The sequence below is a fragment of the Apostichopus japonicus genome, chromosome 8, assembly GCF_037975245.1.
Source record: "Apostichopus japonicus isolate 1M-3 chromosome 8, ASM3797524v1, whole genome shotgun sequence".
Lineage (NCBI taxonomy): Eukaryota > Metazoa > Echinodermata > Holothuroidea > Aspidochirotida > Stichopodidae > Apostichopus > Apostichopus japonicus.
In genome coordinates, this window is record NC_092568.1 from 30,479,663 (window position 1) to 30,492,088 (window position 12,426).

Below are 12,426 nucleotides of genomic sequence, written 5' to 3' on the forward strand. Positions count from 1 at the left end.
GTGTTTTGTTTTTTTCAAAACGACTAAATACAAACGGTGAACAGAAGTCACTTGCGCCATCCTCTAGAGGAGTAAAGTTGTTTGCTCTTCAACTTGTTACTTTTCAATGGCGAATCCGCCGAGAGGTCTGGATGAGTCTATGTATTGGGCTTTATTGTATATTGATAAACACACACACACATATATATTCTCTTTCTACGGGTGGCATGGTTGAGATTAGTTAAGCAGAATACCAACACAACTCAATTCCTGGTTCTACGTAAAGGTAAACTCACCTAGTTATGAGACATTTTAGGAGAACATTTCCCAGAAATGATGAAACAGGGAGTACTTCTGATCAGTGAACAGGTAGAAGCAGGTGATCAATCCATATACCTAGAAACAAAGGGCTCTGATAGGAGGGAATCAATTAAGCATAATATTATTTTATTAAATGTAATTAAATTCTACTTAAGTGAAATTTTATTCCGGTTAAGTGGAATACATCTTACTTAAGTCGAATATATATTTCGAACAATCGAGACCTCAACCACCTTCGCGAAATAGAGCTCGAAATAGTCCTCGCACGTATGACAAGCCGTTGTAACATTTACCTTTCAATTCTACTTAAGTTTTATATTTTCCACTTAAGTCGATTTCAATTCAACTTAAGTAACATAAATGCAACTGCATGCTGCTACACGTCCGCGAACGACATCCGTGAGTAGTATCTGCGAGCTAAAACGACTTTTTGCCTGATACGCGCTTTAAGTATATTTAATCATCAGTTTGTTTGCTGATGAATCTTCCTAAGCAAAAAATAAGGTTGTAACCTTGGTCAGTTAATTTGGTTTCTTTATCGGGGACACTGGGGTCGACTCCGCAAATGACATAGGAGTAGGCTTAGGGTTTATTTTTAGGTCTAGGTTAGGGGGTCATCCATCTCTCGTTCTGAGACCATGGTGTTAATAGAGCAGTCTTAGCATAAGTATTACATGAATAAAAGTTCAATAGAATGTTTGTACGGTACGTACTTGGGTGTTGGCTGTAAGAACACTGATTTTTTCGTAAGCAGTTTGGCAAAGAAAATGTTTTTCTAGATACTTCCGGGGGCGGGCACGGAAGGGGGGGGGTTGGGGGATCCGTTTACTCATTTATCTTCGGGAAAATTTCTTTGAGGTTTTGTTTGAACGGAATCGTCGCCTGTGTAGGTTGAGCATGGAAATGACCATTTTGTATGGCTTGGAGGGGGGGGGGAGAGGGAGGGGGAGTTTAACATTTAGCTCATGTCCCCTTGGGGGGGGGGTGACACAAGAAGGTGGCGTCCTCTCCCCTTTGAGAAAAGTGTGTTTCGCTACGCGGGCTGTGATACAGAATGACGTGGTGCTATCAGTTACGTCATTTTAACTATACAATACACTAGTGTGTACGACTTTGCGTTCGTGTATTGTAAAATGAAAGTTGCTTGGAAGAAGTTTGGAGAGGGGGGAGGGGAGCTCAAAATTTTGCTCATGTCCCTTCTGGGCTGCCTGGGTATAACGAGAGTTGCCTCCTGTCCCCTTTGAGAAAAGTATATATATATATATATATATATATATATATATATATATATATATATATATATATATATATATATATATATATATATATATATATATATACATATATATATATTTATATATATATATATATAGATAAATAGATAGATATATAGATAGGCTAAACACACAAACACACACGCACACGTTACCAAGTATAAACACGCCGTCATCATGGCACACTGCCTTCGTCAAGGAATAAATGGTGATATCAGCGTGGTTTATAGTTTTGTTAACCTTACTGAAGTTGACCCTGATCGGTATCTCTGCATGCATATCACGAGAATGTTTACCAACCGTTTCGAGTGTCATACCATGGGAGTTCTCTTTACAGCTCCCCTGTTATACTGAAAACGTGTAACTGACATTCAAGGCAGAACTGAACAGTATGAAAATGCGGAGCTAAGCTGTCGGTTTTGTGTATGCACCTGGCTTAGATGGAAAGTTGTAGCTGAATTCACAACACATGCCAAGAAAGAAAGAGATCGCAACTAGAAAAATAGCTATGGTGAGTTCATATACCATTATATAATATAATAATCAGCAGTTATTTTTACGACGCTTAAGCGACCACAAATAGCTTATGGATTACAACCTGCACGTCGGATGGCTTGCAATTTAACATTTTAACTCAAATTTGGAATCTTTTCAATTTAGAAAATCATTTCAGATGGGAAAACCGTAGATTGCTCTTGGATGAAAAAAAACCCACCTTACTATTACCCGGCCGGGTACCGAACCCGGAACCTCCCTTTTGCTAAGCCCCCGCTGGCCTTTGCTTAAAACTCCACCGCCTTTATCCACTCGGCCACAGCGAAGCATATATATATATTTGGTTCGACTAGCCTATAGTCTTTACATCACCTGATGCAATTCAATGAAACGAGGCAAATTACCATTTCTGCGTGATTTCTTGAATGTAACGTTTTCTGATTCTCATCATATTCCCCTTTTTGCTGGGTCAGAAAGACAGAATAAGATCAACGTACTTCGCTATTCACCGTATCAAATTGACTAATTAGACATCCTGCCAGCCTTCCAAGTTCCAAGGTATATTCATAGATTCCACTGATGATTAGCCTTCTAGTTACCCCATAATGGTTCAAATACCGATAGTACGTCATGAATGTTTGCAACGTAGGCCTACAGTAATGAAAATGGCGACCATGTTGTGTAGTTCCCAATAGATTGTCACCAGTTAGCTATTTCCACCAAATGCATGTTTTTCTTATGTAAAATGAAGTATAGGCTATGTTTGATAGTCTAATAGCTGTATTTCAGCTCTCCGTTAAATTGTCGACCAACGCTGCCGCGATATAACTCTTGTGGCATTTTGTTTCTAATCCACACACATTTAGGGATCCTCAGCAAAGATTGGTATACTGGAACGTCTAAAGGCAGGGCCTGTAATTGGTGACGGGGGTCTAGTTAATCAACTAGAGAGGAGAGGATATGTCGACGCTGGTGTTTGGACTACCGAGGCGGTTGTGCAAAATCCGGAAGGAGGTAAAGTGTTTGCCGTAATGATTTTATTATACTTTCGAACACATAAGATAATGACTAATTATAGTAATATCAGAAATTAATGCGGCCCTTTGCTGTGCAAAACGATCTCCCTTCCTTGCGAGTAACAAGCCGGATAACCATTTCGTGTTAAGTACACGAAAAAAACGCTTTAAAAAAGCTTTTAAAAACCTTTACATGGACTTGCATTTTAAAAAGGAGTTTGAGGTTTTATCTGTGTCATCTTTCATATAGTCCATATATGCCTTTTCAAGACTGATGGGGCTATATGAGATTTCTTGTCGGAGATAACATGTATAAAATAAGGTGGCAACACGATAAACGTTCAATCAGTGAAAGTGGTATCACATGCATATACTTGTTCCCCTTGATACCTGAGGTCCTGAACCGAAATATCTCAGACGAAATTATTTTATAGGGTCTTTAAAGGTAGTCAGTACAGGCCCAAAATTAAAGCACGCTTTAATTGCTATAGTTTTCAAAAAGTAATTTCCTGGAGGTCTTTACTCTCCAAATTGTTCTCAGACATTTTTAAGGAACACACAAGATGACTGAATGTCCCAGTGAGGAAAATTTCCTCCAATGTCAAGAGAATAAACGTACTAGAAACTCATAACCTCTTGGAAAGCCCTTTTGAAAACATTTTGCATTTGTAGCATATGAAAATTTTGAGCCAATATACTAAATAAGTCTTTAAGAAGTTCCAACCGTTTAGATGTTCTGACTTTGTGCCCCCCCCCCATTCTGAAATTTGCTTACTCCCTGCTATTTACTGCCTATACCATTATTTTACATCGGTAACTTCAAAGGACAGTTGTTTTGTTTTTCAGTGAAGCAACTACAACGTGAATATTTACGAGCTGGAGCTGACGTCATGCAAACATGCACATTCTATTCATCCGATGACAGGCTTACCCTACTTGGCATCGAAAACATCGACGTAATATATATATATTCTGCATTGTTTTTCATTTAGTTAATATTTAATTTACTTCTTATGGTAATAAGGTCGTACGAAATTCCGTATCGGTCACTGGAAAGAAAAAACAGGGGCACGAAAATTAAACAACACGGTACCTTGACAAGATATCGTTATCTATTGTTAGGCTATTTCCATGCTGTATTTAAGTTCATTTCAAGACAGGTCATAGATAATATGTGTTTTGGCTCTTCGTTAGTTTTTGTATTTTTCTTTGATGCTTTCTTTAATAAAGATAAACCTCGCATCTTCCATGTAAAATCACTTCCTAGAGATATGCTAGAAAGTCGAATAATGGTCTTTCATAAACCTCCCCCCCCCCCCTATTTAAGTCTATACCCTCCTTACAATGTAAGCTCTGTTTTCCTCACAACGGTTCGTGTCAACGGCTTACACTATAGAGCCATGCCGTGTAAAACTCTAAGCACAACTAAAGGTTCATTTGTCTATAGGCGTGTTTGCGGAGGGGTGGGGTGCAGGTGGAGGGGGGGGGGGGGTGGTGCTAGGGCGGAGACGTGGTATGGTATTAATAATGAGTCCATGGTTCAGTTTTATACTGTGTTCTTTCTTAACAAGTATTGATAGAAAACTATTATAGCAACCGTATATTCATCTAAACATGCGGGGTGTATATATCCTTAGCGTCTTAGCTGGATTAATGTGTTATAACTGTTTGTATTCTTCTGTTTGAAACAAGCATTTAAAAAACGATTCCTTTCCATTAGTTTGTCGTGCATTAATGTCTTACTTACCATAGTGTGCAACGTTAAACAAAGCTGCCTGTGAAATTGCCAGAGATGTGGCAAATGGAGGGAATGCTTTGGTAGCAGGAAGTATTTCTACCGTCCCTGCATTTACCGATCGGAAAGGAAAAGAAGAAATTATGAATGAATTCCAAAAACAGATCGATGTCTTCAAAGATGAAAACTTGGATTTTCTTCTTGGAGAGGTAAACATGTTTTTTTTTATCTGTATAGTGTTTGTAGAATGTCCCAAGCATGTTTTAAGTTGTCCATAAATTATTTTTAATCCCAGGGAAATGCTGCAAGTCCATAATTAATTTTAAATTACCGATTAATTCCCCCATCTCACTTTCTTCCACGGCTCCCCACTCCATGTAGGCTACTTCGTAAAGTATTGTATCGTTATGCCGTCATCGAAGAATCGTTCAAAATTGTGTGCCCGCAATAGCGAAATCCCAATTTTGCTAAATAGCGTCCTCTATTTTTGCTTATACATCATCGGTTTACAAAGAAGTTCGCTTTCTTTAGCCTCAAATCGTACAGATTATAATTAACTAAATTTAAATATTGAAGGTTTGGTAACGGTTATCACTTTTTATATACGTAGCGTTTAAATTTTGGGTTGAAGGTTTCTTTCTAAAGTTCCCTTCAAATTACATAAAATGCCAGTTGTATGTAACCACATACTTTGCAATGTTGTATTAAAGTATATACACGATTGTAATATCCAATAGAACTGACACAACATCTATCTCATACGTGATAAAGCATCACCCCACCGTTTGCCACCGCGCCCGCCTTGCACATTTATCTCAGACAAGTACATCAATACCCAGTTATATTTCTAATTTATTTATCTAGTTCTTTGGTCACGTGGAAGAGGCTGAGATGGCTATTGAGGCAATGAAGCAACTAAATATACCCATAGCCTGCACCATGAAGATAGGCCCCGCTGGAGACCTTTCCTTGCCTCACAAGTCACCACAGGAATGCGCCGTTAGAATGGCAAAGGCAGGTATGAACATAACACGATATGTATTTTCTGAAACTTTAATAATCTTCACTGATTGATCGAGGAATATTTTCTACAGCAGTGGCCCGAAACCTGAAGGGCCACTACCCATGATGTTCCATGAGTACTGAGCCACGACCCAACACACCCAAGCACCTCAGAATTGATACATGAACGCCTGACTTGGAGTATGGGACTACCCGATTGGCCGATATAATCCATTAAATTGCATACAGTTCCACCATACATAATTCCATTATATAACACATTGGTATGGACCAGGATTTCTCAATTAAAATTTGATGAGGGCTACAGGGAACCAAAATCTCGCTATACCTTCATATCCATTGCAAGGTGCAGGGTAAGGTGGTAGATAGCACAAGCCTACAGCATTAAGGGCCCGCCGCATACGTTATACCTGATAACTGCAAGATCTATTTTCTTGTGTGGGATTCAATGTTTAGCTGTCCGGATCTATGGCACCCTTTGCAACCTCATAATCGATTTTGTCTTGAAAGGAGCATAGACACTTTATGAACTTTCAGTTGACCATAGTGAATGATTAGAAGCAGCTATTTTACCTGGCATTAAACTATTTCTATTTTAGGATGGACAATGAATTGTCCCAGCTTTCTCAATAAAGTCCTCGTTTTATATACATAGGTTCTTAAACTTTTTCCACCCATGGACCCCCTATATCCATCCCGCTGGACCCCCTTTACGGACTCCCAGACATAGGAAGTATCTCCAGTTACCTCAGTCCCACCATGGTTGTAGCTGAGTTCAGGAACTTTTCGGTTTTCCTTGTCCAAGTGGCTGAACACTCGGGCATTTTTCACAGCGGTTTTTTGGCAGTAAAATGTTGACCGTCCAGTTAAGCTTTAAACCAACCTAATTTGTTCCATGACATTTTTTCATGGGCCCACTAGAGGTCTGTGGACCCGAGCTTGAGAAAGATGGTTTCATCGATCGATTAGTTCTCTACATGAAGCTCAAATTCCAAGTACTGCCCAACATTCCCGACACGCTTGAGAGAATATTTAAAAAAAATAGATAGGACATGCATTGATTGGCAACATCACTACCAAAACCCCCCAAAACAACAACATAATAATAACGAATATTGTCTACCCTTTCTCTCCACGAGGGGCCGACATAATTGGGATCAATTGTAGCTTCGGCCCTTTCGTTGCCTTGGAAACCATTGAGATGATGAAGGAGGCCTTAGATGCAGAGGGTTTGTCACCTTATCTTATGGCTCAACCTGCAGGATGGTATACGTCAGAGGTGCGCAATGACGTCATGGGATACGTATCACTACCTGAAATGCCTTTCGGTACGTAAACATTATTCAAGTTCGAAGCATCACGATTAATATTGCTTCCTCTATAGTATATGATATATCTCTGGATACTTTTGCAACTGGAAACGAATGTATCTAGCTGAATACGAGGTTTCGATGACACCCCAATATTTTACTGATATAACATTATATATGAGGCAATGTGGAATTAATGCATGGCTGTAGAAAAGATTAAACTTTAAATCTACGGCAAAATAAACTTAACATATACAAATACAACAACGGGATACGGTGGCTGAAATTTCACTCATTCCTAAATAATAATTCTGGAAATTTTCTCAGAATGTACGAATTTTTCAGATTTGTTGGTATTTTGTGAATGCATCATGCAACAGGAGAGTGGATGCTGTCATTGAAACTAATCTACTGTGATCTACTCCAGCGAAGAACGTAGGGTTTGGACATATCAACATTATGTAGAGTTAGGAACAGGATATTCAAATGGCATGCACTTTCAACTAACACCGTGGAATATTTTTCTTTTATATGTAAGTGTTACATTATATGCCACCATAGTACCCCTTTAAAGATATGCTCTATTGGCCCCAGTTATAGCACGCTGTAGCTAGGAAAGTTTTGTGATTACGTAATCGACCTGCCACGGTCGTAAAATGACTTCGGGCTCTACAATTAGCCTGCATAGCTTCTTAACACCACGAGGCTCTTTGTGTAAACACTGTGTGGAAATGTGTTCATTTCTACTGTCTAGTTAATCATACAGCGTTCACACAAAGACCCTCATACAAGAAAAAATATTTGGCAGGCGTTGCAGACTAATTGGTAAAGAGAGGTAATTTTTACGACCAAGGCAGGTCGATTACGTAATCTCAAGAAACTTTTCCATAATAGCGTGCATGCTACGGTTGGGGTCTATACAGCATACCTTAATTTGTTTAGCTCTAGCAACTTGTTTAGTCAATGCACCATTTTGAATTGTATATAAAGTGTATCATTTCAATATATATCTGTATGTAGCCATGGAAACAAGAACGATTTCAAGAATGGATGCTGGAAGGTTCGCAAGGGAAGCCTACAAACTCGGTGTTCGATATATCGGTGGTTGTTGCGGTTGCGAGCCATATCATATAAGAGCCATGGCGGAGGAGGTACGCATTTTACAGTTAGATGGTTGTGTAAAATTTGATTGATGGGTATATTATCGACAGTCAAACATCACCGTCTCATATCTGTCAAATATTAAATTGAGATGTCGGAAAGTTTTATATCCACATATCGACTCCAATATAGCTGTATGTTGTGGTAGGATACATTTATGCAACCTATGCCTATCGCTCAAACCTCAATACAGACCTAGAATATGAGCATGTTCGTGTATCTCGACATTTATCTCATACTGTTCCCTATACATTTTCGAATGATTTAAAGTATGTAAACATACTCAAATAATTTTGAATATTCTCAAAACTCAAATTATGGCATGTTCAAAAAATTGTCAGTCTGTGTCGTCGAAGGGGTAACATATGGAACGCCAAAAGGACCACAGTGACATGTACTACTACTAATTTGACATGTACTACTACTAATTCGAAGTGTACTACTACTAATTTGAAGTGTAATACATGTAAAATGTCGCGTACTACTACTAATTCGAAGTGTACTACATCTAAAATGTCGCGTACTACTACTAATTCGAAGTGTACTACATCTAAAAAGTTACGTACTACTACTAAATTGGAGAGATGGCGCTATTCACAATCTTTCCGATACCATGTCATCGAGTTGCGCATCTGCATTAAAATAATGATGAAGAAAACATTCTTCAATACTCTGTTGATTCAAATGTCTATTTTACAGTTTATACCTTTAAGGTCTGTGGCAAATATAGAAAATAGCATATAGTTAGGCACAGCTGGGGAATCAAAAGCATTCTTGACATTTCAATGACGGGGAAATTGCTGCTTGTGAATAATAGTGTGTATAACAATTTTAAGAGTTAAAAACTGGTGTATTTGATATATATATATATATGTAAAAAACTCGATGGACATGTCAAAAACATAGAAAACGGCGCCCAAACGCAAAATGCTGCTTTACATTCAGAAAAGACCGGTGAGGTGCTACTGTTAATGAGCTAAAGTTAGGCTTCCTAGACTTTTTCTATATGCTAGGCCAGGCTGCGGCTAGGATATAGTGTCTAATTTAAATGATATTCCAAAACTGCTACTTGTTTAAATTATATACAGGTCTAGTACCGTATGCATTTTAGGTGTTCTACAAATGGCCTGAATATAGGCCTACTAAAGTACTAGGTCATGGATTAATTCCGAGCATAACTTAAGAGCCCAAATATACGTTACCGTTTAAATTTAGATTTTGGCACAGTAATGTGTGTATATGCAGAGCTTAGTATGCGTAGGATTAGGAGTATATATGTACGTGTCAGTCTTCCTGAATGTTCCCCTTCTCCTTGCCTACATTACTAATACTATAAACACCATTGTCTGTGACCATTGGGAATCACAAAAATAAAATCCAGTGGTGGCAAAGTAACAAGTTTTCGAAGCCCCAGCAGGTGGAACCATCGATCCCCAAGAGTGTGCTTAATGTAGCTTCAGTTTTTAACTCTTAAAATTGTTATACACATTATTATTCACAAGCAGCAATTTCTCCGTCATTGAAATGTCAAGAATGCTTTTGATTCCCCAGCTGTGCCAAACTATATGCTATTTTCTATATTTGCCACAGACCTTAAAGGTATAAACTGTAAAATAGACATTTGAATCAACAGAGTATTAAAGAATATGTTTTCTTCATCATTATTTTAATGCAGATGCGCAACTCGATGACATGGTATCGGAAAGATTGTGAATAGCGCCATCTCTCCAATTTAGTAGTAGTACGTAACTTTTTAGATGTAGTACACTTCGAATTAGTAGTAGTACGCGACATTTTAGATGTAGTACACTTCGAATTAGTAGTAGTACGCGACATTTTACATGTATTACACTTCAAATTAGTAGTATAGTACACTTCGAATTAGTAGTAGTACATGTCAAATTAGTAGTAGTACATGTCACTGTGGTCCTTTTGGCGTTCCATAGCTGTGTACATTCCACACCGGCGTCAATGAAAACATCATGATATGTTTATGTATTGTATGTTGATGCTGTATATTTCAGCTGGCCGAAGAAAGAGGTCGCCCTTCAACAATAATATACGACAGAATGGGCCAGAGTCCATCAACATTGAAGGAAAGGTAACTGCGGCTTCACTATGTATGGTGACATTTTTGTTCTGAAGTTTAGAAAATATTTGACTAGAACTGATGCAAACCCTATCTTGAACCCCCTACCTCCCACCCCTACCTCCACCTACCTCCACCCCTCTGTCGCTTTCTGTGTTGCATCTTATGTATCTGTGGTGTGTGTGGAGGGGGGGGGGGGACAAGAATGCCACCTGTACTGACTTTTCCTTTGGTATACGGAGTGTTAAAGGACGTGAGTCACGTGACATAATATATGTATACCAGGTTTCCTGACGTGAGTGCTCCAGCACTGTGTTTTGTATATGTAACTCATGGAAAAAATATATTTGCAGTAATTGAGTGCATACAGTATGTACGGAAAGATATTAAAGGACGTGAGTCACTTGATCTGTATACATCTGTACACCGGGTTTATTGACGTGAGTGCTCCAGTACTGGGTTTTGTATGTATATACTCATGGATACATATATTTTCAGTAATTTAGTGTATACAGTATGTATAGAAAGATACTATATTTGCAGTAATTTAGTGTGGTGCATTATAGACAAAGAAGGACGGGTGGAGTGATGTCCGTCCGAAAATTGCCATTTAAAGTTTTCTTTTATCTTTCGTTCTCTCTCATCTCAAGGTGTACCCGTGAATACTGGGAGAACGTAATACCAGCAGCTGGCCGGACTAACGTTAAAATTCTCGCTGACTTGGACGATCGTAGATAGCTCATAATTATTTAGCAAATGAAAAAAAACACTAGACTTATAATTAGGGATGTACGCACACCAAGTGATTGCTTCATTGAAATACATACTAAATTCGACGTTTTACAAGCCCGTCCATCATAGAGAGTATATCGCATTAGAAAGGTTTTAACTTGTATGTCCTATAGACATTAAAATGATACCGATAAAGGATTGTACTGTAAATTTTCATACCATAAATAGTAATTTTTTCAGCTAGAAGAGTACAAGGTTAAGAAAAATACTTTACGAGCTTTTACAAATACTTTCGTGCGTTAATGTTACCATTTCACCAACGAATAAATAAGAAACGCCAGTCGAAGTTTGTATATCTTTAATTTGTATTCCTATTTGATTCTTTTTAGAAATTTATTTGTAATTAAACTGGAAGAAACCAAAACGAAAAATTAACATACAAGTAAGCACCATATTAACATATTGGAATTGCTTACTTTTAAGAACCAAGGTCTTGATGCGAATAGTTACGAATACAGTCCGCAACATTCATGGTTTACATAGTCTTGTTCAAGACCCTGGCATTCTGCTGTTACTTTGCTTGTCACAATCAAAATTGAGTGCGCCCTCACCTTTCTTTCCAAAATCTGTCAAAACCGTTATCTTACCTTGATGTGAAATTATATGGCTACAAAGTTGTTAAGTTTCTATCAGCTAGAAAGGCTTCTATAGGCACCCATCTAACGACAAAGTCATCATAGAAGCAGAATTACAACTTTTATATAGAATTTTGAGGGTTTTGGGGATTAAATAATGAAAACTTAAAATGGGGAGAGTAACACACAGACAACTCGGCAGATTTGGCAAATATAGGGAATTATTGTAATGGGCATGCGCACTACAATATTGGCATTACTTGCCATGTGAACGTTACTTACATGACTGGAAGTTGAAACTTAAAAGTTTCGTATAGTCTTTGTTCATTTGCAGTTTCAGAAGCTTACTGCGTAGGCAACTTATTCTCTTTTAATTCTCATGTTCTGAGCCTTTCACGGCAGAGCCGTATATAGAGACTCTATATACGGCTCTGTTTCACGGCGCTCACAAGCGCCCCCACTTTGTAGGTACCTACATGACTATACCCCGTGTTGTCCTCCCAAACAATAACACCATGAACAACCGAAAAGTTCTTCATTATACTGGAAGCACTCCACGCGTTCTACAATACTGCGTATTTGCAGGCAAATACAGTTTATTTTATTTGTTTTGTTTTTCACAACATTAATACAACAAATGTAGCAAATACAGAGAG

The 12,426-nt window shown here is 38.3% G+C and overlaps 1 protein-coding gene across 1 annotated transcript; it reads left to right on the plus strand.

The window, feature by feature from the left end:
* Positions 1-1,867: 1,867 nt before the first annotated feature.
* LOC139971611 (betaine--homocysteine S-methyltransferase 1-like) lies at positions 1,868-11,646 on the plus strand. The gene is made up of 9 exons (XM_071978237.1): positions 1,868-2,085; positions 2,936-3,083; positions 3,932-4,041; positions 4,838-5,029; positions 5,685-5,838; positions 6,983-7,171; positions 8,174-8,304; positions 10,339-10,415; positions 11,054-11,646. The coding sequence occupies exons 1-9, from the start codon at positions 2,044-2,046 to the stop codon at positions 11,139-11,141; spliced, it is 1,131 nt and encodes a 376-aa protein (XP_071834338.1). The 5' UTR covers positions 1,868-2,043; the 3' UTR covers positions 11,142-11,646.
* The last annotated feature ends 780 nt before the right edge of the window (positions 11,647-12,426 follow it).

Coding starts and splice junctions, on each gene's coding strand:
- LOC139971611 (XM_071978237.1), top strand. CDS start 2,044: ATGCCAAGAAAGAAAGAGATCGCAACTAGAAAAATAGCTATG. Junction 8,305..10,338: donor TAAGAGCCATGGCGGAGGAG/GTACGCATTTTA, acceptor TGTATATTTCAG/CTGGCCGAAGAAAGAGGTCG. Junction 10,416..11,053: donor CCATCAACATTGAAGGAAAG/GTAACTGCGGCT, acceptor TCTCATCTCAAG/GTGTACCCGTGAATACTGGG.